The following is a 16,929-nucleotide window of genomic DNA, read 5'->3' as shown; positions in this document are numbered from 1 at the left end:
TTAACACATTCTGCTATTTTGCTTCCAGTCAGTGCTGACCTTTGTTTAGATATTAACACATGCTTTAGTCTTTAATGATATCATAAACATTTCCTTTGACTTGTGTTCCATGATATTTTTGTCATTGAATCCCTCCTGACCTCCAACCTATCTCTGACCCTCTATTTTGCTCCATCTGCTCCACCCTCCCTCGGCAGCAGCATAAAACCCATCACATTTCTATCTCCCTTCAGTTCTCAAGACATCATATTGTCTGGAAAAGTTAACTCAGTTTCTGTCTCTACAGATACTGCCAGGCCTGCTGTGAACTTCAGCGCCCCCTGTTTTTATTAGAGCACCAATTCCTGGCTTTAATAAAACATGAAATGCATAGCAAGCCGGCCATAATCAGTGCAACGAGAAACAGAGTTAAAGCTCCTTGTGGGCATTAAATCGAACTGGAAATGTCTGAGGTGGAGATTAATAATTAAAAAATATGACATGAAAGTGGAAGAATTTTGTGTTGGTCAATTACTTTCCGTCATGAATATCAGTCGTGTGCTGCCTTAAAAGATTTACAAGAACCGCAGTGATTTGATTGGTGGGTTTTGGAAATTGAATTTTGCATTTCACAGCTTTTGGTACTATTTCACCAACCTGTCAATTTCATGTTCTAGCCAATGGCAGTGGTTGTTTTAATTGGCTGAATAGGTCATTTTGCCTCTGGAGAAAGTGGTGTAAAATGAAAAAAAAAATGGCAAAAGTATCGTTTATCAAACTGCAGGGGTAACCTCCTTGCTGGCCTCGTGGCTAGGGTTCGGAACTTCTACTGCCGCGGCCCGGGTTCAATTTCTGGTTGATTAAAGCACAGTGATAACGCCCCTGGTGTCCGAGTGGACAGGATTCAGCACATTCACCGCCTCGGCCTTGTGTGGGAATGAGGGTTCTTTGCTCATGTCCACACTGCTTAAACAGAGAGTTTATATTATTGGTTAAAAACTGAAAACACAGTGGCAAATCAGTGGAGTGAGAGTTGAAGCTTCGCGTCAGAGCTGGTATCAGAGGGAATGGAGCAGGGAGAGAGGATCCTTGGGGTGATGTTCAGTGAGTTCAGGAGGATGGTATCAAAGGGAATGGCGTAGGGAGAGAGGATTTCTGGGGTGATGTTCAGTGAGTTCAGGAGGATTGTATCAGAGGGAATGGAGCAGGGAGAGAGGGTCCCTGAGGTGATATTCAGTGAGTTCAGGAGGATTGTATCAGAGGGAATGGAGCAGGGAGAGAGGATCCCTGGGGTAATGTTGAGTGAGTTCAGTAGTTTGTTGCGTCAGGCAGGCCGCAGGTTCTGAGAATTTCCACGATTTGTGTTCCCTGGTGATCCTGATAAACCCCAAACTGTGGTAATAATTTGCAGGATTACTGCTCGATAATGTGTCTTTGTCAGAGCAGCCCCAGCTTCTGGGAGTCATCCTTGGGTTTGTGTCAGCTGTTCCTTCTATCTTATATGTGTACTTTTTGTTATTCATTTATGCGATGTGGGCGTGGCTGTCTGGGCCAGCATTTATTGCACATCCCTAATTGCCTTGAGAAGGTGGCCTGTGACGTCTCTGCCTTGTGAGTGTTTGATTGGACAAGGGAGAGAGAGTCCAAGCGAATACTCTGGCGGTATGGGTTCAAATCCCAACATGGCAGTTGCTGGGATTTGAATTCAATTCATAAAATCTGGAATTGAAAACTGGCCTCAGTAATGGTAACCATGACAACTATCACCGATTGTCGTAAAAACCCATCTGCTGCACTAATATCCTTTAGTGAAGGAAATCTGCCATCTTTATCCGGCCTGGCCGACATCAAGCAAAGCAGCATTTCACTTGCATTTCCCCCAACTTAGTCTACGGCATTCGTTGCCCCCAATGCGGTCTCCGCTACATTGGAGAGACCAAACGCAAACTGGGCGACCGCTTTGCAGAACACCTGCGGTCTGTCCGCAAGAAAGACCCAAACCTCCCTGTCGCTTGCCATTTTAACACTACACCCTGCTCTCTTGCCCACATGTCGGTCCTTGGCTTTCTGCATTGTTCCAGTGAAGCCCAACGCAAACTGGAGGAACAGCACCTCATCTTCCGACTAGGCACTTTACAGCCTTCCGGGCTGAATATTGAGTTCAACAACTTTAGATCTTAAAATCCCCTCCCCCCATCCCCAGCCCGTTTCTTCCCCCTCCCTTTTGTTTTTTTCAATAATTTATATAGATTTTTCTTTTCCCACCTATTTCCATTATTTTTAAATCTACAACTAAGACCTTGTCAGCCTTTCCACCCCACCCCCACTAGAGCTGTACCTTGAGTGTCCTGCCATCCATTCTTAATTAGCACTTTTCTTAGATAATATCACCACCTTCAACACCTCTTTGATCCTTTTGTCTGTAACATCTTTTGATTATCTGCTCCTATCACTGCTTGCTTGTCCCTACAACCACCCCACCCTCAACTTCTCTCCCCCCGCCCCCCACCTTAAACCAGCTTATATTTCACCCCTCTCCTAACTACACTCAGTTCTGTTGAAGGGTCATGTGGACTCGAAACGTCAACTCTTTTCTTCTCCACCGATGCTGCCAGACCTGCTGAGTTTTTCCAGGTAATTCTGTTTTTGTTATGTGATTCCAGGTCCACAGCAATGTGACCTAACTGCCCTCTGAATTGGCCTCGGAAGCCGGGCTGTTCTGGGTGGCCTTGCCAGCGACACCCACATCTCATGAAAGGATAAAGAGAAAAAAAATCTTTTACTCCCTATCTAACCCCTGCTACACGGACACTGTGAGTGTTTAATGGGACAGTGTAAAGGAAACTTTAGTCCTCCATATGCTGTCCTGTATGGGCATCTGATGAAGCAGACCCCTACTGTTTACTATTACCTGACATGTGACTGTGACAGGCCTGAGTATGAGTGAAATCACCGAGGTTCTCCTCGCTGTGCAATCATTCTGCTTTGGGGTTTGCCATAAAAAGGCAGAGGTAAAGCTGTAGTAACACCAATGGGTCGCTGGGTAGCGCGGTGACTCTTTCACTGAAGGACTTTGGGTTCTGAAGAAGAGTCAGAAGGACTCGAAACATTAACTCTGTTTTTTGTCTCCACATATGCTGTGAGACCTGCTGAGTTTTTCCAGCATTTGCTGTTTCTGTTTCACATCCCAGACAGGACTGGTTAAAAATACCTGCCTGGGAAAGGGGGGAAAACAGTGTAATAGGGAAAATGGAGCGGTGTCGATGGGCCTTGGAGAAAGGAGTTCAGCAAAGTCAGTTCGTTTCACATTCATGATTTATTAACAATTTCAGAGAACATTTTACAGGGAAGTTTATTTTAAAGTTAACTGAAGTGAATATAATGACTGTGAGTCACATTGAGAACAGAGCACATTCGCTCTGAGCTGCCAACTGTGTGTACAACTGTAACAGAGACCAGAAAGAGAAAACAGGAGCTCAATATAAAGGGAAGGGAATAATTGTGAATGAAGAAAGAGAAAAGTTACTTATTTACACAGGGAATTCAAACTACTGGGAAATTATATGCTGCTATTGCAATGCAATCATAATTATCTCGCACATTTGAAACAGAGAAACGGAAATATCGTCCAAGATTGTCTCCGTTACAAATTCGGAAACATAAACTGAAGGTATTTCATTTTTAGAGTCAACGAGAGGACATATTTTAAATTCGGAATACAGAGATCTCAATAAAGAGCTGAGGAAAATCTACGGTGTCCAAAATTCAACCGGTCACTTGATCTGTAAAAGAGAATGAAATAATGAAGCAGATGTTTATGATCTAGTTAGAGTTTTAATCAATGAAACATTGAGAGATTTTTCAAACCGCTCCTGTCAGTTTGAAGTGTGAATGGATTGAATCTTCTCACCTTCGCCAGAGTGACGGCAGCGCTGTAGAAAATGCTCAGGAAGAACAGGATGATGAATGTAGAAGCGGTTGTCCAGATATTGCCGTTATCATCCTCAGAGTCTTCAGTCCAGATGCGATCTGTGGAATCTACAGGGATATAGCCGAGGAGATATAATTAAGATTGTTTATTCATCTAGGATATCATTTTTTAAACATTTCCTTTACTCTTTCCTAAGTTATTAATGTATTCAATGTTCAATGTATATCTACTATTAAGTTCGTGACACTCAGTAACCCATTTCTGTAACTATCTCCAAAGTTGTTCTTCCTTTGCAATCTTTGTACAGTCCGTGTCGGAAAATATGGCAACATTTCTCCAGTATCAGTTCATTTTCGAACAATTTCATACGATCTATTATTGGAGAATATTATGATGGGTATCGGGAGAGATTCACTGAGCAACTTATTTGGAAACTGTGAACGTTGCTTTTTAAAATCTCGGATGCGATTTCCCATCTTGTTTGTTTATTTGTGATGGGAATGTTTGGTGCGTCATTAACTTAAATCAGTTTCTCAGTAAGAGCATATTTTCAGTGTGTTTATTGGGTAATAGAGACAATCGCCAGAAGATATGCCCTTTAAAAAGTACATTTGAATTATACTTTCTTCAATCGCCTGGCGTTTGTGTTGTGCTTTAGCTTTTGTGTGTGTCTGCATGAGTATGTCGCACTTTGCATTACTGTTTGTTTGTGTGTCCATAGGTGTGCATATGTGTTAATATGTGTGTTCATGTGCCAATGTGTGCTGATTTGTGTATTTTTGTGTCTGCGTCTTAACGTATATTTTGTTTTTCTGCCAATGTGGATGTATGAGTGTGTTATTGTGTGTGTTTATGTTTTGATTTCCATATTTACTTATTACTATCTGTGTTAATGTGTGTTTACCTGTTTAATGTGTGCCTGCTAATATGAGTGTTAATGTTTCTTTTTGTGTTCCACGTATATGTCAGCATATTAATGTCTGTGTCACAGCATCTGTGTGTGTATGTGTGTGTGGGTGTAACACAGCGAGAGAGAGAGAGTTTTTAATATGTGCATTTGTGTGTTGATCGATATTTAGAACTATGTATCAACGTGTGTTTATGTTTTCATATGTACTAACGTTTGTTTTTTGTTTTCTAGTGTGTATGAGTATATTCATGTTTGTGTCTACATGTGTGTCTGTGAATGTGTTAGTCTGTTCCTCTGTGTTTTTGTGTCTGGGTGTCGCCTGCTCATATGTGTGCATGTGTTAATGTGTGTCCATGCATTTGTTTTAATGTGTACGATAGTGTTATGTCTGTATTTATGTCATTGTGAACGTGTGATAATGCATATGCTAAAAGTTACATTTGTGCTTTGTGTCCTTGTATGAGTCTGCTTGTCTGGTTTTATCTGTTTGTGGGTATGTGTGTGAGCGAGTGTGTCTGTGTGTGTATTTCTGCATGTGTGTGATTGTGTGCGTGTGTATTTGCTTATGTGTGTGATTTTATGTACGTGTGTGTCTGTGTATGTTTGTGCATCTGCACCCATGTGTTTGTGATTGTGCACACGTGTGTGCACGTGTGTGTGCACGTGTGTCTGTATTTGTCTATGTGTGTCTGCCTGTGTTTGTGTGACTGCGCATGTGTGGGTGTAAATGTGTCTGCCTGTACCTGTGTGTGTTTGTGTCTGTGTGTCTGTGCATTTGTGTGTGTGTACGCGTGTTTGTGTCTGTCCATTTTTGTCAGCTGTGTGTATTTTTACTATTTTTCCGAATTTCACCAGTACCAATGATCGAGTCTGACCTTGATGGTGAAAGTTTTGGTGAATATTTTCAATGTTCTGTGAAAAACGTGTTTTCTGTGAGATGCAAGGTGATATCAGGTGAACGAATGCAAACAATCAACCATCTGTCTCATAAAATTCAGGGACAGCACCTTGAACAACCCAGGGAGGAGTCAATCACCAGTTTAGATTCGGATTATGGGAAATCAATCTTAGCATAATCTTAACAGGAACAAGAGTGTTAAAACATCTTCAAATTATGTTGCATAAATATATGTTTTTACAACATCCTAAGCATGATGGGAGTTTAAAATCTGTGGCCAGTAAGCTGGAAGCCGACTTGGACTGTTGGTAACTGAGTAGAGACCCATTCCCTTCCAGATTCACTGCTCGGTGAGTGAGGGTCCAGTGAGCTAATAGTTTTGCTCTGTCTGGTTGTCTAAGCAATTTCCCTTTCGGTTCTCTCTGATGAGAAGGTGGAGACACATCGGGTTAACCAATGACCTTCCTCGTCTTTTTGTTTAGCAAGTGGAGGTAAAATTGGCTTAAAATTTTCCTTTCAGTTTTCTCTGTTGGGGAAGTGGAGGTACAGCGGGTTAACAATTTCCCTTCCCCACTCTCTGTTGGGAAAGTGGGGTACAGTGGCTAAACAATTCCCCCCCACCCGCTGTTGTGGAAGTGGAGGTGCAGTGGGTTAACAATGTCCCCTTCCGCTCTCTCTGTTGGGGAAGTGGGGGTAAAGCGGGTTAACAATTTCCCTTCTCCTCCCTCTGTTGGGGAAGTGGGGTACAGTGGGTTAAAAAATTCCCCTCCAACTCTCTTTTAGCGAAGTCGGGGTACAGTGGGTTAACAACTTCCCTTCCACCTCTCTCTGTTGGGGAAGAGGAGGTGCAGTGGGCTAACAATTTCTCTTCCCCCTCTCCCTGATGGGGGATTATTGGGACATGTTTCTGTGCGACACCACTTCAGTTCCCAGTGGGTGTGGTGCAGCAGCTTAAAGCTGACATCTATTTTAAAGGGATGGATAATAAGAGAAGCAGGAACACCGAGATCTAAATGTGCTGTGTTTGTTTGTTGGAAATGGGAATGGTCAGATTTCTCCTCAGTGGGAGGAGAGTTGGTGATGTTATTTTGCAGAATCCCGTAATGAATGAGCTTTATTCTGTCTCTAACCCAGGGTGTATCTGATCTGGGAGCACTGGGTGTACAAGTCTAGGGTGTGAGCCCTGTAAATATCCGATTTTAACTAAACAGCTCTAACATTAGCAAAAGTGGAAAACAACATTGATTAAATGACTGTGCATTTAAATCACGATTGGAGAAAAGGACTTTATTATTTTTTATTGAAGTTTGAAATGTAACTGAGAGATTCTCATTGACATGAATTAACGGTGTCCATCAGTGCAAGGGAAATGTTCACAAAACTCGGTTTACCGCTGGATTTATCAACCGTTCTGTTGATGATCTTCAAGGGGATCGCTTCATGTCCCACCACACAGGAGTAAGAAGCGCCGCTGGCCCACTCCTCCGCTGCAATGGATAACAGGCTGTACATGAAGAAGGAGCTATTGCCGTTCTCCGCCACCACCTCGGTGTTCTTGTAGTTCCCGGGATTCACCGGCTTGTCATTGACGGTCCACTTGACGAAGATCTCTCGGGGTGAGAAACCTCTCACTAAGCAGCTGAGGGAGACGAATCTCTGAGCGGAGACATCTTCTGCCGAGGGCAGGAGGACAGACACGGACGGTTCCCGCAGGTCTTTAGCTGCAGAAAATGTACAATAAATGTCAATAAACTGGATAATTTCGTAGACAATGAAACCGCTGGTTAGATGTGAGAGAAACGTGTTTTGTGATGAATATTAAGGGCTTTCATTATCCACTTCTTGGAAATATATCACCGATCCTTCACTATAGCTGAATCAAAATCCTGGAACTCCCTCCCTAACAGCACTGTGGGTGTATCTACATCACATGGACTGCAGCGGTTCAAGAAGGCAGCTCAACACCACCTTGTCAAGGGCAATTAGGGGTGGGCAATAAACGCTGGCCCAGCCAGCGACGCCCACATGCCATGAATTAATAAATAAAAATCTTTGGGATCTGTCCGGTTTTCCAGCTCGGGGCAGAGGTGGATACAATCCTTTTCCCTGAGAACTTATGGGGTTGGACGAGAAAGTTTCTCAAAGTTTACAGCACAGAAACAGGCCATTCGGCCCAACTGGTCTGTGTTGGTGTTTCAGCTTCGCACCAGGCTCCTCCCATCTTGCTTCATCTAAACCCAATGGCACAGCCTTCAGTTCATTGTTCATTCATCTACTTATCAATTTCCCCCTGAAAGTCCACAGGCCCAGAGCGTTTAGTTGGCGAAATTGCTAATCAGAGTAGACCATAAATACACTGAATAGTAAATATTGATTCTTACACTTACACTGGAAATAGACACATTGAACTACTTATTGCTTCAATCTCACCGCTTACCTGGTTCCTTGTGGATGGAACTTCTTAAAGGAGTCGGCAGATCCTGATGGCTCACCACGCAGTAGAACTCAGCCCCACTCAGCCAGGCTTGTGTCGAGATGTTTACGTTGCTGACCACACTGTCGGGATCCTCTCCCGGTTGGACGGCGATCTCTGATTTCAAAGGCTTCTTCTCTTGTTTCCAGGACACGAGGACTCCATAAGGAGCATTAGAAACGATGCAGGTTAAGGTCACGGTCGCCTCCAGTAAGACCTGTTCTATTGGCGGTGGCAGTAGAGTAATTGTGGGATCGTTGCAGTGGGAATCACCTGTGAGACAGAAATGAAAATCAACCAAAGTTTCACATTCAGAATCAGGACAGCAGTATTCAGCCTTCACTCCCTGAAGGAGAATAAATCACCTTGGACATATCAACCTCTAAATATCGTCTTTAATTTTCTTTACACAATGGAAAACCAGCTTGGCCTTTGTAAATCGTTCTCATAATTTAAGTCCTTCACCCCCGGAAACATTCTCGTGAATCTATGTTGTCCCAGTCCCAATACAAATATACCATTCCTGGGCCCTGGAATGCAGTACTGAAAGCCGTTTTATAAATAGGGTGGATGCACTTTCCAACACTCTCTCCCGAAGCTGTTACCAGTGAAGGGTTCCAGACACCTTCTGCCTCTCCAAATATGATCAGCTGACTCAGGGTAAAGCTAATGTCAAGTCCACCTCACTCACTCTGTGACGTCAATGTCGAGACGTCACGTGATAAAATCCTGAATGGTGAACAATCCGAATGCAGCCATTACATCGGAATTAAACAATAACTACATGATAGTAAATTAGAAGTTGTTCCGTCTACTAACTCCAATAAATTCCTGATTTGAGTAACATCGGAGAGCAGAATGATCTATTGCTTCCTCGGTTTGTATTTCTTACCCTCACACTTGGTGGCGTTTCGACTTTGGGTGACCCCTTGGTGAGTGACCTGACAGGTATAGACCGCGTCGCTGAACCATTCCCCAGCGGAGACTTTCAGCCGACTGGTCGCCGAGAAGTTCCCGTTCACTTCAAAGGCGGGAGAGGTGACAATTCCTGAATCCATGGGTTGTCCATTGTTCAGCCACTTCACGGTGATTGGATTTGGTCGGAAATCGATGATTGAACAGACGGCGGTGGCAAATTTGTTGGTTGTGATTTCTTCCCGGGAACTCACGGTGAGGAGAATAGTTGGAGGGACGATGTCAGGAGGACATTCAAGAAACACAGGTTAAACATTTCTGGGAGAAGAAATTGATAACAGACACAATTAATTCCTATATTTTAATAGGTTCTTTTCCGTTAATAGACACTAACCCTAGAATTTGCAGGGATCAAATCTATGCAGAGCACTATAAATGTGTTATAACCAAGGCCCTATACAGGTTAATCACAGCCTTTCTGTTTCTCACAGGTTCCCCAACACTTACATTGCATTCCAATGCTCTTGTCTGAACCGCTGTGTCGAACCTCACACTTGATTTTGCTGCATTCTCCCTCTGACTCGGTGATGGTTAACTGGCTGCTCAGGGTGAAGGTTCCCTTCTGGTTTCTCACTGACGGGTAAGTCTTAAATCCAGTGGTGATCTGCTGCCCATCTTTCTTCCAGGTCAGGCTGGTGATTTCTGGGGAGTAGTCCATGGCCAAACAGCCGTAGGTGACGGAGCCTTCGGGGTTGTGTTGCTGACAGGAGGAGACCAGGCTGTAGAGAGTGGGCGAAGACGGTGTCGCTGGGAAAGAATGGCCGATTGAAAAATTTAGACTCTGTGATTTGTGATCATTAAGTAACCAAACAACTCAAAATTTGACTATAACTCTAAACATATCCTAATATATTCCAACTAAAACCCACATCCACATTTGATCATTTATTATTTCCATCATTTGGTGATCCTCATCTGTCGGTTCCCTCTTTAGAAACCCACACCTCTTTTCCCGCCTCTATCCCATGACTAAAATAGAACATTTTGATGTCATCTGAATGACGTACCTTTCAGTGGATTAAAATGGAAGAGCAGAGGATTTCCCCCATTATTTCGCCACCATTTATTTCTCAATCAACAGCACTTGGTGATAGAGAAATTGTCTCGTCATTCATATCATTGCAGTTTGGAAATTGGATCTGTTCAAATTGGCTGATGCCCCCTCCCCTCTCCACGTCCCCCCAAAACAAAGAATAGCAACGACCCTTCGAAAGTACCTTTGTAATGGTACCTATATAATGACCACAGAACTCTAAACTGAATAGCAGTTACAGTAAGTACAACATTTTCCAATCGTATGTACATATGAACATGCGGATTAGTAGCGGGAGTAGGCCATTCGGCCTCTCGAGTCTCCTCCACCAATCACTCCGATCATAGCTGATCTGATTGTGGCGTTAACTCCACATTCCCACCTATTCTCCGCTAACCTTTGACTCCCTTGTCAATGAAGAATCTCTCTACCTCTGCCTGGAAATATTAATGACTCCTCCTCCATCGCTCTCTGGGCAAGAGAGTTCCAAAGTTTCACGACCTTTGAGAGAGAAATAAAATGTCTTCATTTCCGTCTGAAATGAGAGACCTCTTATTTTTAAACCGTGTTCCCTATCGTTAGTCTCTCTCACAAGGGGAAACATCCTTTCAGCATCCACCCTGTGAATTTCCCTCAGGATCTTATATGTTTCAATAAAATCAGCTCTCATTATTCTAAACTCCAATGGATACAGGCCCAGCCTTTCCAAACTTTCCTCATGAGATAACCGACAACACCTCTCAGTATCATTTATATGAACATTCTCTGAAGAGCTTCTAATGCTTTTATATCCTTTCTTAAATGAGACCAAATCTGGACACAGTAATTCAGACGGGGTCTCATCAACGCCCTGTTAAACTGTAGCAAAACATTCTTATTTTTATATTCTATTCCCTTTGTAATAAATGACAAAGCTCCCTTTGCCTTCCTCATCACTTGCTGTTCCTGTGTTATAACTTTTTGTGATTCATGCACCAAGGGATCCACATTCCTCTGTACCTCAGGGTTCTGCAATCTCTCTCCCTTTCAATAATATGCTGATTTTGTATTCTTCAATCCAAAGTGGACAAGTTTATATTTTTCCACATTTTACGGCATCTTAATTTTTTTGCCCACTCACTTAACCTATCTATGTCCCTTTGCTGACCTTTATCCCCTCTTCACCATTAACGTTCCAATCTATCTTTGTGTTATCAGCAAATTTAGCAAATTCATTCAGTCCTTTCGTTCAGTCATTGATATAAATTTTAAATAGTTGAGGCTGCATCATTGATCCCTATGGCACTTCACTTGTCACATCTTGCCAACCTAAAATAAACAACTTATCCCAACTCTCTGTTTCCTGTTAGCTAACCAAACTTCTACCCTTGCTGAACTGTTACAGCCGACACCAATATTTTGTGTAGTAACCTTTGATGTGCCACTTTGTCAAATGCCTTCTGGGAGCGCAAGCACAGCACATCCACAGGTTCTCCTTTATTCATGTTCCTTTTTGCTTCCTCGAAAGGCCTCAAATAAATAAGCTAAACATGATTTCCCTTTCACAAAACCATGATGGATCCACATAATTGCATTTGGATTTTCTGAGTGACCCGTGATAGACTCCATAACAATAGATTCCAGCATTTTTGTTCTGACAGATGTTAAGCTCATTGGCCTGTAGTTTGTTGCTTTCCCTTTCCCTCCTTTAATTAATATAAAAGCCTCATTCTCTATTTTCCAATCTGATGAGACCTTTCCAGAATCTAGGGAATTTTGGAAAATTAAAACCAATGCCTCCGCTATTTTAGCAACCACCTCGTTAAGGCCAAAATATTTGTGCAACTTCTCTGCCCATTTCCTTATTTTCCTTTACTACGGGCTTGTCCCATCCGTGTCCCGTGGCTGGATTGTGGCCCCCGAAGCCCCTCTTTATGGACCTTGGAGCCGTTGTTCAAAATGCTGGTAAGGCGGGTAAGTGGAGTTGAAGATATCTGCAAGGAGCTGCTCCTCCAATCACAGGCGGGCCTTCCATCCCGTTAGCGGCTGATAGGCTGACTAATGGGCCTATCAGCAGTAAAAGTGGGAGACAAACAGGTTGTGATTGGAGGGGCAGCGAACACCCGCTGGAGAAAGGCGCAGGGAGCCGGGGAGAAGCGCACAGAGACATTGTCTCCCTTCTATCCCAGGCACTTAGCGCCTTTCCCCGGGAATAGAAAGGATTTCAGGAGGAGGAGACACAATGAGGGAGAGAGAGAGAGAGAGAGAGATAGAGAGAGTGGGGCCCAGGGCGCCTGGGGCCTCGGCTCGCAACTGCTTTCACCCGGTTCTCCCTGCTATAGCCCGCCTCTCTGCACTTCCCCCCGGCCTCTCTGCGCGCTCCAACCCTGCCACTCTGCCCTTTACCCTCCCTCCTCTCTGCCCCCTCCCCCCTCCCTTCTGCCCTTTCCCCCCGCCTCTCAGCCCTTTGCCCCTCCCGCCTCTCTGCCCTTTGCCCCCGCTTCTCTGCCCATCCCCCCTTCTGCCTCTGTGCCCTTTCTCCCCCAGCTCTCTGCACTTGATCCAAGATTGTCTGCACTTTCGCCCGGCTCTCTATCCTTCCCCCCCTCCTCTCTGCCCTTTCCCCCTCCTGCCTCTCTTCCCTTCCCCCACCCCGCTTCTCTGCCCTTTCCCCCTCCGCCTCTCTGCCCTTTCCCCCTCCGCCTCTCTGCCCTTTCCCCCTCCCGCCTCTCTGCCCTTTCCCCCTCCCACCTCTCTGCCCTTTCCCTCTCCCGCCTCTCTGCCCTTTCCCTCTCCCGCCTCTCTGCCCTTTCCCCCTACCGCCTCTCTGCCCTTTCCCCTCCGCCTCTCTGCCCTTTCCCCCTCCCGCCTTTCTGCCCTTTCCCTCTCCCGCCTCTCTGCCCTTTCCCTCTCCCGCCTCTCTGCCCTTTCCCCCCCTGCCTCTCTGCCCTTTCCCCCTCCCGCCTCTCTGCCCTTTACCCCTCCCGCCTCTCTGCCCTTTCCCCCTCCCGCCTCTCTGCCTTTTCCCCCACCCGCCTCTCTGCCCTTTCCCCCCTCTGACTCTCTGCCCTTTCCCCCCTCCGCCTCTCTGCCCTTCCCCCCCTCCGCCTCTCTGCCCTTTCCCCCCTCCCGACTCTCTGCCCTTTCTCCCCCAGCTCTCTGAACTTACTCCAAGGCCCTCTGCACTTTCGCCTGACTCTGTGACCTTTCCCCCGGCTCGCTGACCTTTCTCCCCCAGCACTTTGCATTTACTCCACGGGCTATCTCTCTGCCCTTCCCCCGCCCCTCGCTTCTCTGCCCTGAACCTCCCCGCTGCTCTGCCCTTTCCCTCTCCCGCCTCTCTGCCCTTTCCCCCTCCCGCCTCTCTGCCCTTTCCCCCTCCCGCCTCTCTGCCCTTTCCCCCTCCCGCCTCTCTGCCCTTTCCCCCTCCGCCTCTCTGCCCTTCCACCACCCCGCTTCTCTGCCCTGTCGCCCTCCCGCCTCTCTGCCCTTTCCCCCTCCGCCTCTCAGCCCTTTCCCCCTCCCGCCTCTCAGCCCTTTTCCCTCTCGGCCTCTCTGCCCTTTCCCCCTCCAGCCTCTCTGCCCTTTTCCCCCTCCCGCCTCTCTGCCCTTTCCCCCTCCCGCCTCTCTGCCCTTTTCCCTCTCGGCCTCTCTGCCCTTTCCCCCTCCCGCCTCTCTGCCCTTTCCCCCTCCCGCCTCTCTGCCCTTTCCCCCTCCCACCTCTCTGCCCTTTCCCCCTCTGCCTCTCCGCCCTTTCCCCCCTCCATCTCTCTGCCCTTGTCCCCTGCCCCCTCTCTGCCCTTGCCCCCTTCTCCCTCTCTGCCCCTTCCCCCACCCCCCTCTGTCCTTTCCCCCTCCCGCCTCTCTGCCCTTTCTCCCCCAGCTCTCTGCACTTACTCCCCCGGATCTATGCCCGTTCCCCGGCTCGCTGACCTTTGCCTCATCTCTATGTACCTTCTGCTGGATCACTGCCCTTTTCCCCGACTCTCTTCCCTTCCCCCCGCCTCCCTGCCCTTTCCCCCAGGCTCTCTGCGCTTTAACCCCGCTTCTCTGCCATTTGCACTGACGCTCGTCGCACCCTTGGGCCATGCTCCACTTTCCGGATCTGCTAGGCCTCAGGCCTCGCTTCCAGGTCTCTCTTCCCCGTTGTTCCCGCCCTCCCACACACCGATTTATGATAAGTGATCTTGTGAGTGAGCGTGTGCATGATTGACAAAGTGAGGGTGGCTGAGTGACAGAGTGAGGGTAGGTGGCTGGGTGAGTGAGGTTGCGTGGGTGAGTGAAGGAGTGAGTGAGGGTGAGTGGTGAGTGAGCGTGGGTGGGTGTCTGAATGTGGGTGAGTGAGGGTGGATGAGTGAATGAGGGTAGGTGATTGAATGAGGGTAGGTGAGTGAGGGTTGGTACTTATGTGAGGGTGGGGATGTGAGTGTGGGTGAGTGGGTGTGTGAGGGTGGGTGGATGGGTTATTTAGTGTGAGTGAAGGTAGATGAGTGAGGATGGGTGGGTGAGTGAGTTTGAGGATCAGTGAGGGTGGATGAGTAAGGATGGGCGAGTGAGGTTGAGTGAGTGAGGGTGAGTGATGAAGGTGAGTGAGTGAGGGTGAGTGTATAATTGGTGGTGAGTGAATGAGGGTGAGTGAGTACCCCCGAGTGAGGGTGAGTGAGGGTGGGTGAGTGAGGGTCAGTGAGTGTGGGTGGGTGAGTGAGTTTGAATGAGGCTGGGTGGGTAAGGGTGAGTGAGAGCGAGTGAGTGACTGAGAGTGAGCGAGTGAGGGTGAGTGAGTGAGGGTGAGTGAGTAATTGATGATGAGTGAATGAGGGTGAGGGTGCGTGAGTGAGTGATGAGTGAGTGAGGGTAAGTGAGGGTGAGTGAGTGAAGGTTAGTGAGTAATTGATGGTGAGTCAATGAGGGTGAGTGAAGGTGAGTGAGTGAGGGTGAGTGAGTGAGGGCGGGTGAGCGAGGGTGGATGAGCGAGGGCGGGTGAGGGAGGGCAGGTGAGGGAGGGAGTGAGATTGAGTGAGGGTGAGTGAGGGTGAGTGATTGTGGGTAGTGAGGGTGCCCAGGTGCTGCAGGCTCATCAAGGCGATGTTTCTCTGGATGATTTTCCGCTCCAGCTCAGCTTTCCGTTGCCTGTTGTCCACAGCCAAGCTGGGGGCTCCTCCATTCGGCTCCACCACCTCCACCTCCTCCTCTTCCTGTCCATCGATCCTGTCCCGATTCTGCATATTGATCAGCTTTCAGTAACACCGGCTGTGTAAAGTCAGGCAGCAGTGTAGATCGCTGGCCAGCTGCTTTAATGCCGATGCCTTTCTTTGAGAAACCCGTGTCAGTGCGCGAATAGGCAGACTGAGGGGGCTGGAGGAGACAGTTACAGCAAAACCAGGATTGGCCGTGCAGGCATCTTGCACCAAGTGTGCACCAGTATTGTGGATCCAGGCGGCCGTGGTCTCCGCCACATCCCTCACTTTTCCTTGTTTCTTTGTGTTTGGTTCAACACTTGGAAATTCTCCACATATATAGTCATGTCACCTGTGTAATTTCATTTTACACAACAGGTCCTCAGAAATGGAACAATAAACATGCCTGCAGCTTCACGGATTTTAATTCTACAGTTCGTATTTTCAACCCACTTTTGTGTGTGAGAATGTGTGTGTGTGCGTGAGAAAGAGAGAGTGGAAGTGTATGTGTTTTTGAGAGAGAGAGACAGAGAAAGAGACAGACAGTGTGTGTGTGTGTGTGAGTGAGATAGGGTGTATACGTGTGAGAGTATGTGAAATAGAGAATGTGTGTGTGGGAGAGAAAGAGTGTGTGTGTGTGTGTGAGAGAGAGAGAGAATGAGAGAGAGAGAGTGTGTGTGAGAGGGAGAGTGTGTTTTTATGTGTGTGTCATAGGGAGTATAAGTGTGAGAGTGTCTGACAGAGAAATGTGTGTGAGAGAGAGCTACTGTGTTTGTGAGAGGGAGAGAGCAACTGTGTGTGTGTGTGAGAGAGAGGGTGTAGGGGTGTGAGTGATATGTAGAAAAGTGTGTGAGAGTGTGTGAGAGAGAGCCAGTGTGTGTGTCAGAGAGAGAGTGTGTGTGTGTGTGAGAGTGTGGTGTGTGTGAGAGAGAGAGAGAGTGCATGTGTGAGAGAAACAGTGTGTGTGAGAGAGAGAATGTGTTTGTGTTTCTGTGTGTGCGTGAGAGAGAGAATGAAGGTGTGTGTGTGTCAGAGAGTGTTATGTGTCTGTGTGTGAGTGAGAGAGAGAATGGAGAGTGTGTGCATGTGTGAGAGTGTGAATGTGTGTGGGAGAGAGGGTGTACGTAAAAGAGAGGGCTTGTGCTTGTGTGTGTGTGTGTGAGAAGAGAGAGAGAATGAGTGTGTGAGAGTGCATGTGTAAGAAAGAGTGCATGTGTGTGTGAGAGATAGCGTGCACGTGTGTGAGAGTGTGTGTAGTTGAGAGAGTGTATGTGTCTGAGAGAATGTGAGTGTCTGTGTGAGTGTGTGTGAAAGAGTGAGGCAATGTGTGAGAGGCAGGGTGTGTGCGTGTTAAAGAGAGTTTGTGTGTGAGAGGGAGAATGAGAGAGAGAGTGTGTGTGTGTCTGTGTGTGTGTGACAGAGAAAAAGAGTTTGTGTCTATCAGAGAGAGTGCGTGTTAGTGAGTGTGTGCAGGTGTGTGAGAAACAGCCTGTGTGACAGAGAGAGTGAGCGAGTGATGGTGTGTGGTAAAGAGACTGAGTGAGTCGAGGGAGATCAGCCATGATCTTACTGAA

At 46.9% G+C, this 16,929-nt stretch overlaps 2 protein-coding genes and 1 gene segment (V, D, J or C); 1 reads left to right on the top strand and 2 right to left on the bottom strand.

Moving 5' to 3' along the window:
• The window catches only part of LOC144698197 (uncharacterized), a 510,286-nt gene that overhangs the window by 23,824 nt on the left and 469,533 nt on the right, over positions 1 to 16,929 (bottom strand). The gene's annotated exons all lie outside the window — the stretch shown is intronic.
• The window catches only part of LOC144698216 (uncharacterized), a 500,519-nt gene that overhangs the window by 52,794 nt on the left and 430,796 nt on the right, over positions 1 to 16,929 (top strand). The window lies entirely within an intron of this gene.
• Positions 6,991 to 15,403, bottom strand: LOC144697771 (Ig heavy chain C region-like). The segment is given in 5 exon segments: positions 6,991 to 7,439; positions 8,156 to 8,464; positions 9,084 to 9,212; positions 9,614 to 9,913; positions 15,238 to 15,403. Coding segments are annotated over 5 exon segments (1,296 nt in total).

This window comes from Cetorhinus maximus, chromosome 23 (assembly GCF_964194155.1).
Source record: "Cetorhinus maximus chromosome 23, sCetMax3.hap1.1, whole genome shotgun sequence".
NCBI lineage: Eukaryota > Metazoa > Chordata > Chondrichthyes > Lamniformes > Cetorhinidae > Cetorhinus > Cetorhinus maximus.
Note: the sequence above shows the minus strand (reverse complement) of the source record. Positions and strands in the feature narration are given on the sequence as shown.